The sequence below is a fragment of the Scomber scombrus genome, chromosome 6 (assembly GCF_963691925.1).
Source record: "Scomber scombrus chromosome 6, fScoSco1.1, whole genome shotgun sequence".
Classification (NCBI taxonomy): Eukaryota; Metazoa; Chordata; class Actinopteri; order Scombriformes; family Scombridae; genus Scomber; species Scomber scombrus.
This window is the reverse complement of record NC_084975.1, coordinates 24,375,951-24,397,825: the sequence shown is the minus strand read 5'-3', so window position 1 is coordinate 24,397,825 and position 21,875 is coordinate 24,375,951. Positions and strand designations below refer to the sequence as shown.

The following is a 21,875-nucleotide window of genomic DNA, read 5'->3' as shown; positions in this document are numbered from 1 at the left end:
TCTCCTAGATCTTAATTCTCAACTTAAATCACAAAAGTGTTTTCATATTTTGCCCTCCTCATATATTTTAATGGTGTACAAAATATTAGGAACACCATTTGAATATAACACACTCTAGTACACCACCACCATCCACTACAACCTCAATAATTAACATGAAGTAGAATTATCACCTTTCTGAAAAACTGAAAATGTATGAGTTTTATAAATGTAGAATTAATGGGAGAGCTTTTGTATTGGATTGGAGCTGTTGAACTGTCTTCTAATATTATATATACAATGTTTTATGTTCTTAATACATATTTCCATGATTTGTATTAATTATTAAATATGTATTAAGAACATAATTTTTGTTTTTAATGTTCTCAATACATATTTCCATAATTTAAATTTGGTCTGTATGTGCTGCTTTTGTTTAACTGGATGTTTGTATATTATCCTTTTGTTAATAAAAAATAAAAAAATAAATAAAAAATAGAAAAGTAACCACAAATAAAATATTGCGGATGAAGGGCGAGTATGCAGCAGAAAGGTAAAAAAAATAGCTGACACACATTTCTTTATATCACAGTTTTACTATATATTAAAAATAATAGAAATTCATACATTTAAAAAAAGTCGTTGTTTTCTGATATGTCACTGAAATTGTGCAGCAGCTGAACCAGTTGGCTTGGTGATCAAAAGGCACACTAGGTAGAAATTTAATCGAGCATAAAAACGGCCTCCTGTTGCACTTTCTGTACGTCATTCAGACCTCTGAGACAAACCCACAGCTGGCACTGTTTGCTCTGCCTCTTAACTCTGTCCTGAACAGGTAACAGTGAAATATATAGAACGAAGTCCATTTATAACCTAAAAAAAGGCACAATACATGGATAGTTAGGAATGATGAAAATAAAGATAACTGTGCTACATAAAAATAATGATACTCAAATTAATCAGATACAAAGTCAAAAATAAGATGCTAACCCTACATTTTGATCTTACCAAGTCAAAAATTACTGATTCAAAATTATGAGCTACTTCTGATTAAGTATCTCACATTTACTTAGTAAGTCAAAAATATTGACTCAGTATTTCATAATTTTGACTTAAATATCAAAATTCTGACTTAGCAAGTAAAAATTGCAACTTAGCTTCTCAAATTTCTGACTTAAAATATCCTCTGTAGTGTCTCAGATTTTGATTTTTCTATGAGGTATTTATTTTTGTCACACCTAACTTTGGGTTTGTTTAGAGAGGGTTTTTTTTTGTGGAAATGAGTTTCTATAGGATTACTTCCCATATGGAGACAGTTTTTTTAAAAGTGGAAAGTGGAGAAATAAATATAGAAAAGGCAGATGCCATTATCCTCAAGTAGATCGTTCATTTTACCTGTTCTTCTGCAGGTTCTGTAAAAAGGTGCCACCAGCTGATAACTGGTCATCGTGATTGTGGAAAAAAAACAACACATTTTTGTACTCCAGGACACCGGACAGAGACAGCAGGAGGAGGTGATGGGGGCACACTTTAAACAAACAGGTTACTCAAGTGTAAGTCAGCCATCTGCACCCAGCATGAGCTTATCTACTGCTGTGTTTCACTGAGGGAGGGGCTCTCTGCTTCCAGTCCCACTCTTCTCAGTGACTCTGTGTACTTTCTCCTTCCTAAATTGACAATGTCCTCGATTTCTTCTGCCAGGTCTTTCCTGCCGCTCTCGACCATGGCGGCCATCAGCCTCGACACGGCTCCAGGACCTGCGTTCCTCTGTCCCTTGGCCCAGTGGAACAGCATGTCCAGCACCAGTGCTCCCAGATTGTCCCTGGTCACAGAAAATACATTTTACATCATGTTACTGGCTGCACGGAGCCACCAAATGCTGGTAAAATAACTGAAGAAGAGTATCAACATTCCTCACATCACCACAGGATTATATTCTCCTATTAATTTTCATTGCAATAAGCAGCTATGACCATGAGCAGGAGCATCTGTTTTTCTGTGACACTCACAGTAGCAGCAACTTATGAACTTAAAAGTACTGTATGATTTAGCTCCACTGTAGAAACCCATTGTAAAATATTCCACAACCAACGCTTTTATCAGAATCTCTATGCAGTTGGAGGATAAACCATGTATTGCATGTAGATCTTTTGTATATGAAATCTCAGAGATTCAGTCTATTTATAACCTGTTTACACAGGCAAATATTTATTGAGGGCAATCCTACAATATACACATCATTATAAATGCATGCATGATGTGTACTTTGTGCATTCCTACATCACGATCTTCAGCACAAAAACTGTCTACACAACATGCACGTATGCTATCACATAATGCATTTTTCTCCTGCTGTCCGCCCCCAGGATACGTCACGGGCAGTTTTCTGAACATGAGGAGCAGGGGGAAGGGCCAGATGAGCATCATTCAGTGTGTAATCTCCTGCAGTATCCCAGATGGCTTAGCGATGGCTGACAGTGCAGATTAAAACAATCAAAATTCTCTTCTATTGGTCTCCCACTGTGGTCTTCGTTCAGTCACATTACATCTCACTCCATCTTGTCCCCTTAGAGGCTTCGGCTGTGCTAACACATGTACGCACGCACTGATGACATCATTTGCCCACCAGAGAAGCTTCAAACTGAAAATTTACATTTTCATCTTAATATTTTTAGCAGGATTATACAGTGGTGGTAGGTAGTGATGAGATTCTATATTAGGTTTATTTTTTATTGTTGCGTCATTTTGAAGCTCATTTTCCTATGAATGTGTACTTAACCCCTTAAACTCTTTTGATCAAATTAATTGATCAAATATTCAACTTTATAAAGAAAAGAAAGTAAATATATCAGAAGGTACTAGGAAACATGTATCTTATAATGATGCTTTTTTTTTTTTACATTTATAGTATCAAACTTTGGCATTGTGGTGCCTTCTCTTGGCATTAAAATAAACATTTAAGTGTATATAACCTGTGTTATAATAGTATTGTTGAATTCAGTTCAGACATCTTTGTCATACCTGTGCTTGTACTGAATGCGGTCCAACTCTGTGTAGCTCAAGCCAAGATTGATGCCAATGACGCGCCAGTCCTGTCCAATCTGCAGAGAGATGGACATCATGTTGGCTTCGGTCAGGTAGCCACTCTCAGGGTCACCCAGGTTCAGAGGGGGGTGCTGCACCTCCTCCATGATGTAATTATTCTCTGAGTTTAGAGCCTATGAGAAAAGCAAGAGATGAGGTCACATGTGTAGTGTTTCCAACAGATTTGGACGTTATTTTTAGCAGAGCACCAGGAAGTAGTGTGCACATAAACTTGTTTATGTTAGTTAATAAGTATCTAGTAGTCTATTTCTATTTCCAACCAATATACAGATATTCTAATATTATAACAATAACATGCAATATATATATATATATAGATAGATAGATAGATAGATAGATATAGACATGTATATGAGAAAATACAATATTTTTCTTCAACGTCTCTTCAACTGACAGGAAGTCTAAGTGGTAAAGTTGCCAGCCACTGGTTGTCGTGTCCTTTCCTCTTTCTTGCCACTTCCTCTGGCAGATCGCTAGGAATCTCCCCTCTATAAAAAGATACCTGTAACAGAGGTGCAGAGCTTATTCTCAACAGCGATGAAACCACAAAAATAACAACTGCATTTTGAACTGGCACCTAGTAGGGCGGCCATGGTGAACAGGTAATTTTTATAATATACAATGAGGGATCACAAGATAGAAACATTCATATAACATTATACGGTGCAATACAATAAATACTACCAAATAATAACTACCTTACATAAAATGGATTGCTTTTTAGAGAAAAACACTTTCAATTGTTTTAGACTGGTTTTTTTCTCCAAATATATTACATATATGGACAAACAAAACAAAACGAGCACAAAAACACCCCATAAAACCCAAGAACACAGTCGAAATTGACCATAGAGCTGAATCACTTTTCTAACATTGTCACTTTCAATTAGAAATTGGGTGGCCTTTATTACAGGATTGGTTTGGATAGCACTGGAAAGAATAGTAATACTTTCTATAATGCCCATGCATTACAAACTAATTATAATCTGCTTATAGTGCTGTATAAATAGTTATAAGCACTCATAAATATTCATAATATTGATAGAGCTTATAGTTAGCAAGCTCCTAGTTTATGCTGCTATAGGCTTAGACTGCCGGGGGACTCCTACCTCCATGATGCACTGAGCTCCTCTCTCCTCCTCTCTCTCTCTCTCTATCCATCCATCTATATCCAATAACATTCATGTACTATTAATGCATTCAGTAACCTACACTTCTTCCCCGGAGTTGTCTGTGCTTTCTCATCTCACAGGCAATCTGGGCCTGTAGACGTCCGGATGACAGATTCCAGTCCCGGACCTTCTAGCTTCAATGTTTATTTTCAATGTGCTACTCTCTCTCTCTCCTATTCTTCCTCTCTCTCCTCTCTACCCCAACCGGTCGAGGCAGATGGCCGCCCACTTTGAGCCTGGTTCTGCCTGAGGTTTCTTCCTGTTAAAAGGGAGTTTTTTCTTGCCATTGTCGCTAAATGCTTGCTCATGTGGGAATGTTGGGTCTCTTTATAAATTAAAACTTGAAGAGTACGGTTTAGAACCTGCTCTATGTGTAAAGTGCCTTGAGATAACTTTGTTGTGATTTGGCGCTATACAAATAAAGATTGATTGATTGATTGATTGATAATGATCTATAACAATAATCATAACACAATAATGAATTATAAGATCAAGTATCATAATACTTTATAAATGCTGGTTGCTTGCTGACATTTCTTTTTTCAAGGATCATAGTGTTATCATCATTCTCATACTTATAATACATTACAATCATTTTAAATTCCTCTTGAATTCATACTTGAACATTTCATATATGTTCAAGTATGTCAATAATGCAGTATAATCTTGGGCAAGGGTGTAAACTGTACTGCATGTAGATGGCTGATATGTACACTCTGCTCAAATATTGTTTGTTAAAATATACTGTAGCTGAGGTCAGGTTGCCCTTGCACCATATGTGCTGGTATGTATTGCAGAAATGTTAGATGCACAGTGTGTGTGGACAGACAAAATGGAAGAAGAAAACAATTTCAGCCTGTGTGCTTTGTCTGTTGATTATAACATCCTTCTTACTTGTCCCCTCACAGGCCCCTTCTGTCCCTGAGCTGGTGAGATGTACACTTCCTTAAGATTCTTCAGGCTGGAGTAAAACTCAAACCGCAGCCTTCCTCCCACACAGTCTGGTCTGTCTGTAAAAAACAAACAAACAGGAAAATATCTCTTTTAGACTTCATACATATAGCCATCTGTTGAATATATCTTCACATAAGGGGATTATTACACAACAGCACATCACAAGACCTTGGAAGGAAAAGGAACAGGGAAAAAGTGTTTATTTAAGATAGAGCGTCGAAGAGGACTTCAGACCTGTGCTGATATCTAAGCCCCTCTCAAAGCCAGCGAAGAACTGCTCTCCTTCAAGCAGGTCACACAAGTCTGAAGGCTGAGGTCCTTCGTATTGCTCTGCCAGAGACTGCACTCTGTCGTCCACCTGGGAGGGAACCATCACAATCACTGTTTAGCTTTAATAAATGTTAGAAATGTCACTCATGACTTAAATCATTTTGACTCAAACAACCCAGACAGGCTGAGAAAAGATAACTGACATACAGACTGTCTTTGGTTAGTGCACAGAGAGAAGAATTACAAACCTTGGTAGAGGGTAAACACTGTAGCAGGACTTGTGAAGGATCAGCTTTCCGCTGGAGGACGAAGAACTGGACTTTAAACTGTTTTAGCTTTTGATACACCTTTCTAACCATCCCACTAACACAGGTCTTAGTGGTGTACCACAGCCAGTACCTGTGACAGTGTGAAGAACACAAAGCTGTGATACTACAGTCAGTGTATAATACATATTATACATCATGAGAATATATTATAGAAACTTACCAGGAGAAATGTGTGATGTAAAAAACGGCATACACATGAGTGAAATGGAGAGACACTTGGGATGTGATGTCAGTCCAGGTTTGGCCAGCAGGGTCTCCATGTAGCAGATGCAAACAGGACTTGTCAACTGTGTGACCTAAATAAACACCAGACATGCTAATAGATGAGGGCTGCAACAGACAACTATTTTCATTATTGATTAATGTGCTTATTTTTTCTCTATTAATCAATTAATCACTTGGTCTACAAGAATATTCATCAAAAAATGTCAAACGTGCCCATTTCAATTTCCTCATCTAGTCTTGACAAATCAGCAGTTTGGCAAGACATTAAATTTAATGTAAAGACTGGTAAAAAATTCTCAAATTTAACTAAAATCATCAAATGTTTGTTTGTTGTTTTTTTAAAAGATTTGTTCTGGGCTTTTTTGCCTTTATTTATACAGTAACTGGCAGACAGGAAATTAGGAGAGAGAGGGGGGGGGAATGACCTGCAGCATAGGTCCCTGGCCAGATTCGAACCAGGGACGCTGCGATTAGATGGCATACGCTCTAACCACTCGACCACCAGTGCCCTCCAATGTTTGATATTTGTGCTTGAAAACTGACTCAAATTATTGATTGATTTGTTTTAACTCCTTAACATTGGTATCGGTATCGGCTCCAAAGATCCAATATCAGTCAGGCTCTATCAACTAATAGTGGCAGCTCTATAATACCTGCTAATAAATTCTGTTATACACGTGCATATTGTACCTGTGACTCCGGCTGGCAGAGGGACCTGAACTTTGATGGGCTGCAAGAACTGTAAGTTGGGAGTTTGGGAAAGGCAGAGGAGAGGGCTGACACTGGCCTGAGGATCCGCAAACAGTGCCTGCACCTCTGACACAGACACCTGCAGCACCTACACAGAGAGAGAGAGAGAGAGAGAGAGAGATAGAGAGAGAGAGAGAGAGAGAGAGAGAGACATCCCACAGCCTTACTACATTGACAACACTAATATAACACACCGTGCCACATACTGTTGTGCTTACCTGTAAAGTTATAGCGCGGGTGTCAACGGTAGAGTCTGGAGGGAAGTGAAGCTTGATTCCAGGAACAGAGCTGGAAACCAACAAGGCTCCAGCTGGTGTAACGGAGCAAATGTCCTTCACTGGACGGGACACTGCCATAAACCAGGAGAACTGGTTCACTGAGCAGCAGGCCAGCTACAGGCACACCAAGGTGATTTTTTTTTCAGCATACAACCAAATTTAAAAAAAATACTGTAACCACAACTGTAATAATATTCTTTTGAAGAGGAAGGTTTTATGCTTTACCCTGGCTGGACGTCCCCCAGGGTGACTGCTGTGGTTTTCACTTCCTGTCCTCAGTACAGTGGACAGAGTGCTCCACGACTGTCCATCAAACTTCCGAACAACCACTTCCCTTCTTTTTGTCCGATGGTACGGCACACACACCTCCACTGGCTGCAAGACAATAATAATAAGACAATCATAAGATGGGACAAGAATGACCTATGATTAACAAAATGTGCAACATTCATGACATTGTTTCTTTTAATTACAATTTTCACAATAATGATTTAAAAGAAATTGGGTGTTTATTTTAAACAGATGTTGTAAATAGGCAAATTACATTCAATGCACCTTCAGAAATGTTATTCCATGGGGACGCAGCTCCAGCGGACGACTCAGTAGGATATCATGCTCCTCGAGCCACACCCACTTCCTTTCTGGCCTTCTCTCAACCCACTCTAGTCTCGTCCTCCTCACCAGGCACCCCGGAGGGAACAGTAGCTCAGCTCCCCCTGGGATAAACACATGACACCCAGCAGACGACACACAGAAACTAAGGAGCAAAAGGAGAATGACATCTTTATTCTTAACTGAGTCAGAAATTCCATAAATGACAAGAGTACTGCAAAGATTTTTTTTTTTTTTTAAACATTCCCACGATGAGATTGATACTGTACCTGTGGTCAGTAAATCCGAGATGCAGCTCTGGAATATTTGTTTCTGTTTGATCTGGTAAGAAAATAGTTATGTGATTAAAAGTGTATATGTTAACAGCATGTAAATACTGCATCTGATGACAATACAGTCAAATGATTTCAGCACTAATCAATTTGAGGCCCCCTTTTTCCCCTGCTTACCAGATGGAGGAGGGAGAGGAGGAGGGGTTGGGGGTCGTCCCAAAGGATTGTCACGCACTTCTATTTTCAGCAGAGGCAGTTTGTTCAGACAATGTGGGATCATGCGTAGGTCATTGCTGTAGATGACAAGCTCCCTGAGTGAGAGGAGAGAGCCTGGGCAACAAAGAAGAAATATTTATACTTTTTTATTTTTTATTGCTGAATTCATGAATTCCTCTTAAATCTGACAACGTGTGGACATACTTCATAGGCACACCCACTCACCCTTACACCCTTACCCATGGTCTCTGGTAGCTGCTTCAGCTTGTTATGGGACAGTTCCAGCTTAACAAGCTCTCCCAGATCACCAATTTCATCAGGTAGTTGCTGGAGGTGGTTATATGAAACATCCAGTGTCTGTAGTGCTTTCAGTTGACCCAGGTTCGGGGGAAGAGAGACCAGCTGGTTCCCCAGTAGGGAGAGGTAGGTGAGGGTGGACAGCTGGTCTATATCAGGGGGCAAAGCTGAGAGATAGTTGTGGCATAGGAGCAAGGAGGACAGAGCAGGCAGCCTTAGGAGGCAGGGTGGCAGACAGGACAGCTGGTTGAAAGAGAGATCCAGGTGCACCAAAAGAGTAAGAGATGAAACGGATGCAGGCAAAGTGGTGAGGAGGCCAGGCAGGGGGTCACCTTGTGAGTCGTAAAAACAGTGTCCTTAAAATGAGAAAAAAGGCGCAGTTAGGAGCAGAAATGGATGCGTAAAAGAAAAGAGACAACAAAGAGTAACACTTAGATAATAATGTATTAACACAGTATTTTATGTCTTTTGTATAATAACATTTTGTTGTGATTAAGAAAAAAAAAAGTATGTGAACTAAGCCTTAAAAATAGCTCATAAAAGTGTCAAAAACACTAAACAGGTATATGGGCGGTACCTCTAATAGCCACTGAGCACAGCTGTGTCAGATGGGGAAGGACATCCAGTGCAACATCCAGCCCCGGTTTATCCTCAGAGCCCAGTCTCAGGTACTGGAGGCCCTTCAGCTGGTCTGGGACGGACCTCCAGAGCAGAGGCAGCGCAGCTGCTCCCCCCTGGTACACATCCAGGGTCAGCCTGGTGTCAGTCAACACAGCTGAGAGCTCCACAGAAGGAGGCAGGGGTGGAGTCAGAGACAAGGAGGAGGAAGACGAGGATGATGAAAAATTGGCATGATGGTGGGTGGAGGAGTATGAAGAGGAGAGGCTTGATATGGAAGGAGCACAGGTGTCCGTGAAGCTGAAGGGAGACACAGAAGGAGCATCTCTCTCCGGCTCCACCACCTCCCCTCCACCTCTTGATATATGTGGTCCAGTCTTTCTCTCGGACTCCTCCTGATCCTGGTGCACAAGTCCTTTCCAGAGCCTAAGAGCCAAAACGTCCATAGAAAGGTCTGGTCCTCCATCTCTGGATACGGTTTCTGATGGGTTACATGCAGGTGTCACTTCCACCCCTTCATCCTCTGACCTGCCTGCCCGGTCTCCATCCTCTTCATCAGCAGCTGTCCCTTCTTCGCTGCTTCTTTCCATCCTAACCACAGTTTAGACAGCTACCAGGAGGTTTTTCCTTCTGCATGATGTGTACGTATGCAGAACACGTTTGGACATGTTCACAGAGATACAAAACTGTCATGAGAAGCGACGAAGAACATGTTGTTAGTCATGTTTGCTGTTTGTAGTTGGTGTAACGAAGAAGCTAACTTAGTGGCTAACAGCGTCACCATCTTCACGTTAATGTTAGCTAAAATTACACAACTGATTACCCTTACAGCGACGTTAGTGACTTTTAATCTTCCGTTACTAATGTTACTTTACGAGCTTAAGAAACGTTAATATCTAAATAATATGTAAAGTTAACTTGTTTCTCCAGTCTGCCCTGTCTTCTCGCTTTCCTCCTTTACTTCCTCAAATCGTGATAGTTTTTAAAGAAAATGCTTTGCGTCACAGTGTCTTGTTCGTTTTGTTTCACAGCGGCTACCGGCAGAGAGCGGGTGGAGTCTAAACGTCTTTTTCGTCTTAGAAGAGGGGAGCCCCGTCTCTTCGGTTGTTATTGTGATTCAAACCGAGCGCCCACAGTGCAGGCGGCGCCAAAGTTTCAACTGAGGGCGGTCTGCTGTGTCAACGTGCGCGCTCTCGATGTGAGGACGTGCTCGGCCACCGGGCGGCGCTGTTAAACTCGCTTTTCTTTCTTTTTTCTTTCTTTCTTCTAAATAAATAGGAATAAAATAAAAATGAAAGAAATTATTTAAAAATACATAAATAATTTGTGCAGTAATTAAAGTAATTCAAAGCACATATAATAAAATGTCAACAGTGTAATCCAATTATTCATTTTTTAATGACTTTTTAATATAATAAAAATCTGTCTTTTTATTTATGACAAAAAGTTTTCTTAATTCATTGTAAATAAACACAGTAAATGTCTACATTTATCCTGACAACACACCTCAGGATCAATAAAAGGATAAAAGCATGTTTTTTTATATTTAACACTGTAGTTATGGAGGTCATAATTAGAAATATGTATTCAAGTGAGTTTAAACTGATTTATCACAAGTCTTCTCCTGTAGAATAACAATATGAAATCATCACGATTGGTCTTTTTTTTAATCTCATAACTTTGCTGAGTGGTGGAATGTAAGTAAAAGTACTATAGTACATGTTTGAGATACATTTACATTACTGGAGTACTTTGAATTTACATATTTTGTACTATGTTCTACCAAACAGTTTTTTAGAGGGAAATTGTACTTTTTAAATCCGCTACATTTCTTTGCTATAGTCACTAGTTACTTTACAGATAAAGATTTTACACACAAAACATAACGTGCGCTTATAACATGCAGTCCATCTTTATGACCAAACACTTTCATCTCAGCCCATTACAGTATTATCTGTAATAATCATCCTTTCACATATTATAATCCTCTGACTCTGAATGAGCCCTTTTACTTTTGACCCTTTAAATATATTTTTCCTCTACATGTACTTTTATGCAGGATACTTGTAAGTATAAAATGTAGGAAAAGTTAAATAATTAGTAGTTTCACTTGAGAAAAATATCTCCCAAAAATGATTGTGGCCCAATTGTGACCATCAGTGAAAAACGCATTCCATATTGGTGAAAAGTTTGTGTCAAAAGTTCATCTCTGCTGTGGAAAAGGGAATTAGTGTGATTCAGTTTGTGGGAAGATTTAGTATTTTGGAGGCCCCATGGAAACTCTGTTTTGCTTTATTTTCACCTTTTCTCTAACTAAATGTTGATATTGGCAGTGGTAAAAGAAGTATTGACAACTTTTTAAGTAAAACTTAAATAACAATAATAATTCTGTAAAAGTCCTGCATTCAATTTTTTTTTTAAATTGTGGACATCTTTAATTTGTATATAATACTGGATAGTGTAATCAATAACAATGCCTCACAATTTATTTGTTACTTTGTGAGTTTTTAAATAAAATCTGAATCGTAATGCAACATAACCAATGACATTGATCTGTCAGGTAAATGTATACAACGTTTTCCTCTGAAGCAGAAATATACAGTTGCATATGATTCAGATTAACTGTGCCAAAGGCCAACTGTTGTTTAATAAGATATTTGGGAACAATAACAAATGCCTCCTCAGAAAAACCTCCCAGTGCAACTGTCATCTCCTGGTCAGACACATTTTTGAGTCACTGTCTTGTAGTTCAGCCAGAATACCATGACTTTTTCTGAATCCAAGTCAGTCTTTGTACACAAACACAACTTCTTCTTTTTTTTTAAAACACATTTTCTTTGATAAAAAGAATAGTTCTTAAAATAACCAAAATGTGTTCATTTTAACATGACATTTAAAGTTTATAATTCTTTAAGTCTATGAGTAATTTAACCTAAACTATTTTTATTGTTAATTGTAGCAGCATGACGGTGTGGGGGGGCAAAAATTTGCTGTTGGGGACCTATTGACCCCTCGACCCCTACCGTCCACCTGCCCGCTCTGTGCCCCATATATGTACAAACTTGTCTTTAGGTACATGTTAAGAACAGAGCAGACAACACATGCACAGCCTACTTCAATTATTGCCCAGACACCCAAAACCAAACAATTCTCAGCTCAATTGACATTACCTAACAGGTTTTCTATTTGTCCTAGATATTAATAAATCACCAAAACCAATTGCCACACAGTGAACCCGGGACATTTAGAGCCTGCTCTGGGTCATGATCCTGCTTTGACTGTCAATAGTCAACACTTGACAGAACAGAGATGCTTTTTTAAGACTATTTACCCGAGCTGAAGATGCTTTCACAACAGGTTATCCTCTCTGAGGAATCATGTTCTGAACAGATCCTGGACTCGTGCCTACAAAATGGAACTATTTGTAGCCAAATTCAGCGAATACTTTTTTGAGGAAAATTTCCACAAAAACATCTCAGTGCTGTTACTGAATGTGCTTCAAATGCAACTGATTTGTAATTTCTTGTGAAATGTGCTACTCTACAAATGATTGTAAGCAGCACGTTGCAAGCAAAGATTTGTACATCCTGTATTGACTGTATTTGTGCTCCTGAACACATGCTGGTGTTAAGGGCTTTTTGAACATTGGTAGTGGTTTAGTTTCTATTTTGAAAATGACCTCGACCACAAATAAACAAGAGAGTAACAATAACTGGGCCCATTATTGCACACTATAACGAGTTTGCTTTAATCATTTTGTAAGCAACACCTTAATCTATCAATTATTGCATATATCACCAATACACATTCTTTCTACTGATAACATCTCTTAGAAAAAGACAGTCCTACTGAGCGGTCTCATTATGGTCTATACCAGTTGATACAGATAAAATATATTTGACCTAATAAAAATAACAAACAACAAAATTGAAAACATAAAAATGTTTCAGAGTGCAGCTTCGAAAGTCAAATCATTACTTTAGCCTGAATGGTTGCACTCTTTCGTCTAACTTAAAGTAATTACCCCCCTTGCACTTATAATAGAATTTAGCACATTTCGTATTCACTATTGATTCAATCGTTTAGATAGAGACAGAGTTCAGAGTTCTTTTTTTTCTTCTTTGTTTAGGAGTGGAGTGTTGATGTATACTGGTGAGGACCTATGTAATGGTTTTGGGGATTATTTATCGTTCTTGGTGGTTTGTGGCTGCAGACAAATATCAACACAAGTGTACATTTTTACATTTAAAAACACGTGAGTGTCAGTTCAAAGATACACGGGTGTTACAGCGCTGCGGATTCTGATTGGTCAGAGCACCAACCGCGTCGACTGTGATTGGTCAGTTCTCTTTACGGTGTGGCTTGTGATTGGACAGAGCGGTCCTCACTCTGCGCCCTCCACGAAGCAGGAGTAAAATAACAACAACTCCCCCATGGTGCACCGAGCACCTCCGGCTATTTAAGAGAGGGCAGTTCTTGATAAGAGCAAGTTTAGTTTCAGCACAAGTGAATTGACGTGTGTTTAAGTAGGTGTATGTGAATTTAGCGACGAAAAAAAAGAGGTGTTGTTAAGTTAGAAAGCTAAAAACTTAAACTACTCTATTACAGTAGTTGGCACGTAAACAGGCATCAGTAGGGCTCTGAAAGTCTTTATTTTTTATCTTCTTTTTTATTTGTTTAGGCGCTTATATCAGTGAGTGAACCTTGTCTTATCGTCAGCGACCTTAGACCCACTTGACGGTCTCCGGTATGTTCCCGTTAGACGCACCGTGGAACATCTCGTTTGCAGGTTGCGGCTTCCTGGGCATCTACCACATCGGTGTGGCCAGCTGTCTGCTGGAGCAGGCGCCCTTCCTGGTGCTCAACGCCAGACATGTGTACGGGGCATCCGCCGGAGCTCTCACTGCCTCGGCTCTGGTGACTGGAGTGTGTCTCGGTGTGTATCATTTCAAGTGTTTATTTACAGGGACATTTATCATACTGAAATATTGGGCTGCATTTAAGTATCATGTATGCAAGTGTAACCTCTGTGTATAGTTTTACCAGCGGTGGAGGAAGTAGTACCACAAAGTAAAAAATACTCAATTACAAGTGAAAGTCATGCATTCAAAGTTTAACCTAAAAGTTCACAAAGTATTATAAGGAAATTGTCCTTGAAATACAAAAGTAAAAAGTAAGTACTCATTGTGCAGTTTTGGCTAATATTACTATAACATCATACAGTATATTGTAGCTTTTGTAACATTGGATTAAGCTGGTGGAGGTGGCACTAATAACTAGTTTATACACAGCTGGGTTGTGTTTTTTATCTGTATCTGTATTATATTTCTAAACTGACTGTATGGACTGTTGTTGAGTAGAAGTACAAAGTAGGATTAAATGGTTCCTCCTAATTAAATTACACTATTTGGGTAAATGTACTTTACTTAGTTACTTTCCACCACTGGTTGTTATGTAAAATTGCTCAAAGGATCAATGTGACATTATGGCAATTTTAAAGTGAATATATCCTGCAAGCCTTCTCCAATTCGGTTGAGATCTTTTAAATGTTAACCATCTTTCTCTCATAAGAAATTACTCTTAAAGGTTTTTTTTAAATAAATATGAATTAAATCTTCTCCTTATTGTTCTACAGTTCACCATAATATATTCTGTAATTCTTGCTTCACCAAATGCAGTTGAGTATAATACCTAATCAAATATGTACTTAACTGAAGGTTGAATTACGTATTTTAGATGGTATGATTGTATGAACCAGGTGACCTTTGCATCAGCAACAAGAGTATTTTTAATTACAGACAGTTAGAGTTTTGCCCCTTTTTTCATGACTTCTTCATCTTTTCCTCACAGGTGAGACTGGTGCAAATGTCATCGATGTTGCCAAAGAGGCAAGGAAGCGATTCCTGGGACCCATGCATCCCTCCTTTAACCTGATGAAGATTGTGCGTACCATGTTGATGCGCACTCTGCCAGCTGACTCCCACGAGCGGGCCAACGGACGGTTAGGAATCTCTCTGACAAGAGTGACAGATGGAGAAAATGTCCTGGTGTCTCAGTTTAACAACAAGGAGGAGCTAGTGCAGGTGTGAACTGAGTATATGTGACTCTGCCGCAGAGTTGGGTGATATTAATGAACTCAATGTACTCAATTTAATACTTCAAAACTGAGTGTGACAGTGTTATCACGGATGCTTAAAATTCAATTTACACACAATAGTTTAAGAAATAATCACTAGTAATATAGATTTGCTGTAAGTAGAACTGAAAATATATGTTTTGATAATGAATTCCAGTATTTTAACTAAATATCTTTGGCTTCAGTCTGTTGATAGGAAAAAACTGATATTTGTTAACCTTGGACTCTGGTCATTTAACTATTTTCTGACATCTTATAGACTACATTAATTATTGTTATTGATTTGATTGGTATTGATTAGCTGCAACAATGTATTAAGAATATTAAGTGTAGCTTGTCCATTAAGAACAGAAAGTAACAGCATTTAAGGTGTATCATCCCACTGCCATTAATAGCAACAATAAAATATACTGTATAGTTTTACACTGTAATTCCAGTATAATGTTACTACTGTAGGTCCCCAACATTAATGTTTTTTTCAGGGGGGTGGGGTTCCCATGATGGTAATTTTGTCTAAATTAATACCATTAACAGTTTGTCCAGAAAATTATCTCTCTAATCTTTCTCTTTTCTTTACCAGGCGTGTCTATGCAGTGCCTACATCCCAGTGTATTGTGGCCTTATTCCTCCTACCCTGCAAGGAGTGGTGAGTAGTATCAAGCATTTTTCAGTATGTGTGCACTTTCCTTGTTTAGCCAATATCCCCTATTAGCATAAAGAGGAAAGTAAAACCTTCATGATTTGCATGGATTTTAAATTAAGAACTACACATACCAGAGGTATTATTGTTGGAGAGTTGTAAGGGCCAGTCTACCTCGCTGCTTTCCATGAATAATGTGCTCTATTTCCTTTCATTGTGTTGTTGTTGTTGTTTCTTTGGGCACCTTCTTTTTTGTCAGAGCTCTCCCATCCTAAAGAATGTGTTTTCTCTGAAACGGCATGTGTTTGGAAACAATGTGATTATAAATTCCTCAGGAGTTGGTTTTTCCAAGATCTCACACTAAAGGGGAAAGTAGGAAAACTTGTATTTTTTCGGCTGGACATGTCTCTAGAGCAAAGGTTTTCTGGGAAACATCATTGAGCAATGCCAGCGTTCCCAAACTCCCCCCATGGCCTTTGTGTTAGATTTTAATAGCTTACCATGCGCTTGTGTGTATGCAGGGCTTGTGACTAAAATGTGAGAGTGGCAGAGCCAGATGTTGGCAGGGGGCTTTAAGGTTGTTCTGTCCTGTCCTGACCTCAGTGGCTCACATTCAAAAAGCAGATGTCACTCTGGGCTTATCTGTTGACACACAGTGCCTGCCTCCCAGCAAGTTTAAAAGTTCAATAAAAACAAACATTACCAATTCATAGAGCATGATGTCACTATTATCAGATTGGCCAAATATCCTTCAATTCCCTCAAAGGCTTATCAGTAAATATTTTGAAGATATGCTGCGATTTATTGATCTATTTCTGTTTAACCGGACACTACTGTCTATCTGTTATCTTTCAGCGATATGTTGATGGAGGGATCTCAGACAACCTGCCTCAGTACGAGCTGAAAAATACCATCACCGTGTCTCCATTCTCCGGAGAGAGCGACATCTGCCCCCGCGACACTTCGACCAACATACACGAGCTGCGCTTCACCAACACGAGCATTCAGTTCACTCTCACCAACCTCTACAGAGTCTCCAGGGCACTTTTTCCTCCAGACCCATTGGTAGGTCACGATTACACCCTTCCTCTACAGATGAATTGATTGACTCAAGTTAACTGTAGTGAACTCAGTGGACTTCATTGACTCATGAAATGTATGTTTGTTTTGCGTGCAGGTTATGAAGTCCATGTGTAAGCAGGGATATAAAGACGCTCTGCGCTTTTTGAAGAAAAATGGTAAGAGTCAGCGTTTTATGTTCTTTTCTGACCTTCTCTGAACCTTCTCTGTGTTTAACCCTTTCACACATAGTGGTCACTATAGTGCACAACTATTCAAAAGTTGTTGTCTTATTTATGCCTGGACTTTAATGGCATAGTTGCACTTCAGCCACCACAGTGGACACTAGTGCATCATCCCATTTACACTACCACTTCATCTGCAGTAACATTTTCTTTAATTCATGGATGAAAAGGGTTTTAAAAAAAACCTGGTCAGTACTTACAAGCATAATTGATTTTTTCTGCACTAGGCAGAACATATTGTTATGTACACATAGTTTATCATCCTGATAGGCTATCAGAACTTGTGCTTCCTGTGAACACGTCACCAAATCAATAGATGTCTTTTGCTTGTGACGAGGCTCATTTTGCTGCCTCTTTGTTTATTCATTTAATAGCAACTTCACATCATCAACGTGGCATTTCAAAATCAACTTTTGCTAGTGTGTGTATAAATATCAGAAATGACCTCACCCTTCATCCAAAAAAAACAACAACATTGCTTTCGTATTTGCTTTTGTATTCAGGGTTGCTTAATTTCGACGGACCTGGCAGAGACAGACCGCTGCTGGCTAATGGAGCAGAAAATGTGGATTTTGACGAGGACGATGATAACAAAAATGATGAAGAGGAGGAAAAGCTAAGAGTGGAAGAGGAAGCGTTGATGGTTCAGTCCTGTGCCACAATAGAAGAACACATCATCGAACACCTTCCACCCACCCTGAACAAAGGTAACATCACTGAAGGACTGATGCACCATCAGATTCACTTAACATTACAGTATTGTATGTTAGTGACTGGTTTCCATTATATCGTTATTTTACATTTTAGTGTGAGTAGTAATACATTTAAAAGGGCAGATTGTTTTTGAAAACTTGGCACAGCATCACAATGTGAAGATGATATTAGCAACAGTATTTACAGATATATACATGGTCTGAAAATCACGCTAGCACAAGCGTGACACTCGAAAACAAACCACCCTGCTCCTCCCTGCACTCCCTGCCCTGTTGTGCTCCACCCAGCATTTCACCCTTCATCCTAGTGAGTCTAGCCAATGAGTAAACCATGGTAATGTCTTTTTCTAATAGCTATTACGAGCTTGGAGCCTCATTACGTGAGGAGCAGTAAGCCAGGAATGTATTCATGTACTGATCGACAGCTATGGCCTTCCAACCCTAAATTTGGCCTCTTGTTATTGGTAAGAGCGTCACAGTAACTTGAGAGGGGAAAATCTGTTGTTCAATGAGTCTGGGGTCACAAGGGCTGTTGACAACACCTCTCCATATAAAGATACACTTTGGGCAATTTTTCAACTGACTAAAATTAAGAGAAAACCTACATACTGAAGCTTTAAGTCAAACATGGGTTGAACCTACTGCATGAATCCCTTTAAATGAATAATGAAACATGTTTAACATTTTTCAATTGTTCAAAAAAAAGTTGAGTCTACTAGATGCAAGAGTCTAGTCAATAATGTATTGCATGAATATACATTTCACATTGTACTACCTGGATGAATGAGATTAATCTACACACACTAACTCATAAAAGATTCAAGTCTCTCCAAACTGACTTTCCTCCCAAACCATACCCAGTGGCTGCCTCGATTGTAGGACAGATAAATTAAGATGTAGATAAATGTAATGCAGTCAGTTATATAATGTAAAGTGTGCTCCTTTGAGGTAATGCATACAAATAAGTTGGTATAGAAACAGCACTATCCTTCCTATTATGGGTAGTTTTTGACCCACTTCCAGTATATCATTGAGAGAGAAATACTGTATTTGCACACAATAAATATTGTAATCATGTAACTGTTTACAATATAACTGTTACATAAAGCAGTTTTAGTTCTGTGTCTAGCTTTGGGTAACCGTTGTGGTCCTCTTTGCCTCCCTCTGCAGCTCTAGTTGAGGCCTGCACGGAGAGGAGGAGCCTGGCGCAGTCGCTTAGCAACCTGCTTCCTGTCAGGATGGCCTCAGCCATGATGATCCCCTACACGTTCCCTCTGGAGTCTGCTATGTCCTTGACTGTCAGGTATTGTAGGACTAAATCACTTCCTGTCCAATTTCCTCCTTATTGTACATGCACTCAGACATGTCTGCTTAGGTATTTGATGTGTAGTTAAGTAAAGTGAGTCATTCTTCTGCTTTAAATGGATTTTAAAAAATGTTTTTATTGGTTAGTGAAACTCATTATCCTGAAACAGTCATGATACAGCAGACACTACTGAACTAGCAACATATCAATATAACTAAACAAATCTACAAATCTCCTATGTCTATTGACTAATAATTGTCTCATATGTAGACTTTTGGAGTGGTTGCCAGACGTGCAGGAAGATGTGGGGTGGATGCGAGAGCAGGCTTTGAAAGTTGCACAGCATGTTGTACGACAGACCTCCAAAAGCATCTCCCAGCAAGTGTCTGCCAGGTATGTGACAGTGCAGTTACACATACACTTACATTTTTAACTAAACACCTATCCCGTATATTTACAAGTGTATAACACTTGTCTGTTCAAGGTACCTCTTCACATTTAGTCATGCCAGGATATTTTACATATCCAGTCTGTTCGCTGCATCATTTGATCTCACTGCTGTTGCTGATGAGGCAGACCACAGTATTTGGCTCAGAATGTGTTCAAACATCAGAGTATTATAAACAGCATGTGGTCACAATCCAGACACTAAACTGTCTGCACCACTAAAGGCAAAACAAATTTGATTGCACCAGGTGTTGTGTGACCACAGATTAAAGGACAAGTTCACAATTTTACAAGTCTGTCTTGAAACAATGATCGGGTGCCCAAATAAACATGGAAATAGGTTTTTCATGCCATAATCATTCCTCCTGTTCTGAAATTAACAGATGTCTTCCAAGTGTGCTTACAATGTACAAATTAGTGGCTATCTTTTAAAGTTGCTGTTTTCTTAGTGCTCTCTTTGTTATTATCTCTTCACCACAGCTCAACAGAGGAATCTATTTACTAAAAAGAGTAAATGTGGCAGAAATCCACTTAATTTTACTAACTCAAACTGCTGAAGCCACATTTCATTGGAAATGTGTGAGGAAAGGGGGTTTCAGACCCTGTTTGGTGATCCAACAAGCACTTTGTTTGAAGCATACTGACTCATTAAAAATACCTTTGGTTTTCTTCTTTACTTATAAAAACATTAACTTCACCCTAAGTGTTGGTTGTGGATGGACATGCAGTATGTGAACATGGCTGGGTTTTAACCTGCTTCATCACAGATAAGTGTGACATTTGGATCCCCCCTCACACCTCTGCATGCCTGTAATAATCACTCTAGGTTTTCCTGTCAGCTGGAGCTGCACCACAGCCAGTCCCTCCCTTCCCAGCTCAGCTCCACAAAACTGTTTCCCTCCTGGATGAACGGAGGAAGCTCTTCAGTCCTGGATGTCTTCATGCGTCTTGACCAGTATAAGAGGCAACTGCTGTGCATCAACATGGACCTGCAAGGATCCTTCAAAACTGGACTGTCACAAGACAAGAGGCTTCCCTCGATCCCCGACGATGAAGGCCTCATAATGCACAATATTCCACCTGCTGCCGACTCTGGAGACACCATCAGCAGCCTATGAGGGCTGCTGTCAGGTTTCTATTGCAGCACTGAGGGTCGGAGGTTCTTCATGTAAATTCAGGAGCATTTTTAAATAATTCAAATCAGTTTTTAATATTTGTTTACACCCTGACATCTAGATATTTTTAAGATGTCAGGAAGATATTTGTTTCCTAATCAGGCCATAGTGTTTGTAAACGTTAATAATTCACCATATTTACACTTATTGTGTATTCAATGTTTTTGCCTAATTCATGACATTAAAATAAGTCTTAAGTTACAGTATAATCAGGCAAACCTATAGACACAGTATATCTGTAGGTCTACAGAAAAAAGACTTCAACTCAGCGCATGCACCCAAACAGTCATGTACAAACTTGAATTACAAGATGTTACAAACAAAAATGCGCACTTGAAGCGGCATGGTTTAAATAGACGAGTGTTTATGTTTTTTGTGGAATGTAGTCAGACCAGTAGTTAAGCAGAGTGTTCCTGCTGCGTCCAGTAATGAGCTCCGTAAGTCACTTCTGCTACACAGGTAGTGAAGGACTGGAGACGGGAAAACAGTAGATCCACCACTCTGCCTTACGCAGGTAGTTACTCCATTTATTTGATGCAAGTGTCAATGCAGTATTATGAAAAAAAAAACACTGTCTTTATGTTTATAGAATGTGAATGTCTTATGTCTTTACAATTATTTATATGAAGAATACAAAACTGCTTTGCTCTGTTTTACCAATCACATAAACTTGTTTCTATCATGTTGATTTATTTACAATGAATTTTAAATCTACTAGGATTTATTTTCAGTTTAAAACTTTGTTGACTAGTGATTAAAATCTATATATTACACATTTGAAATGTTTAAGCATATACAGTAAATCAAAAAAAATAGATTTGTGGTTAGAAAATCGCTATAATCTGAAACGCACTTTCTCATTCTGTGTCATTGTATGATATTTTCTTTAGTTGGTAATCTATGTTTTAAAAGATTGTTATTTTCTCTTGTACCGTGTACTACAAGAAGTTCTAACTGTATGATTGAGCCCAAAGTTGTGCCTTAAACTACAATTAAATAATTGCAAAGTTAATTTAACGTATTGTGTAAATGTTGCAGGGAATAATATTTATGTGATCATGAAATAAAGTGATCTTG

General features: G+C 38.9%; 2 protein-coding genes across 2 annotated transcripts; one reads left to right on the top strand and one right to left on the bottom strand.

Moving 5' to 3' along the window:
- Positions 1–613: 613 nt before the first annotated feature.
- pidd1 (p53-induced death domain protein 1) lies at positions 614–10,041 on the bottom strand. Its single transcript, XM_062420043.1, has 15 exons — positions 9,037–10,041; positions 8,402–8,815; positions 8,124–8,276; positions 7,944–7,995; positions 7,618–7,819; positions 7,288–7,437; positions 7,003–7,176; positions 6,725–6,872; positions 5,970–6,105; positions 5,729–5,879; positions 5,445–5,568; positions 5,151–5,266; positions 3,479–3,586; positions 3,001–3,197; positions 614–1,801 (listed from the first exon to the last, which is right to left on the bottom strand). Exons 1-15 carry the CDS (start codon positions 9,665–9,667, stop codon positions 1,567–1,569), a joined length of 2,991 nt encoding a protein of 996 aa, XP_062276027.1. The 5' UTR covers positions 9,668–10,041; the 3' UTR covers positions 614–1,566.
- Positions 10,042–13,589: 3,548 nt separating this feature from the next.
- On the top strand, positions 13,590–21,875 carry pnpla2 (patatin-like phospholipase domain containing 2). Its single transcript, XM_062420042.1, has 9 exons — positions 13,590–14,013; positions 14,928–15,160; positions 15,794–15,859; positions 16,709–16,918; positions 17,031–17,091; positions 17,661–17,864; positions 19,041–19,173; positions 19,447–19,569; positions 20,450–21,875. Exons 1-9 carry the CDS (start codon positions 13,827–13,829, stop codon positions 20,739–20,741), a joined length of 1,509 nt encoding a protein of 502 aa, XP_062276026.1. The 5' UTR covers positions 13,590–13,826; the 3' UTR covers positions 20,742–21,875.

What these genes read in the sequence shown, in the direction of transcription:
- pidd1 (XM_062420043.1), bottom strand. Translation starts at nt 9,667, where the DNA reads ATGGAAAGAAGCAGCGAAGAAGGGACAGCTGCTGATGAAGAGGATGGA. An exon ending in CTGGGGGACGTCCAGCCAGG is followed by an intron (nt 7,177 to 7,287) that starts GTAAAGCATAAA and finishes GTGTGCCTGTAG; the next exon opens with CTGGCCTGCTGCTCAGTGAA. An exon ending in TCTGCCAGCCGGAGTCACAG is followed by an intron (nt 6,106 to 6,724) that starts GTACAATATGCA and finishes GTGTTTATTTAG; the next exon opens with GTCACACAGTTGACAAGTCC.
- pnpla2 (XM_062420042.1), top strand. Translation starts at nt 13,827, where the DNA reads ATGTTCCCGTTAGACGCACCGTGGAACATCTCGTTTGCAGGTTGCGGC. An exon ending in GGTGACTGGAGTGTGTCTCG is followed by an intron (nt 14,014 to 14,927) that starts GTGTGTATCATT and finishes TTTTCCTCACAG; the next exon opens with GTGAGACTGGTGCAAATGTC. An exon ending in TCCCAGCAAGTGTCTGCCAG is followed by an intron (nt 19,570 to 20,449) that starts GTATGTGACAGT and finishes TAATCACTCTAG; the next exon opens with GTTTTCCTGTCAGCTGGAGC.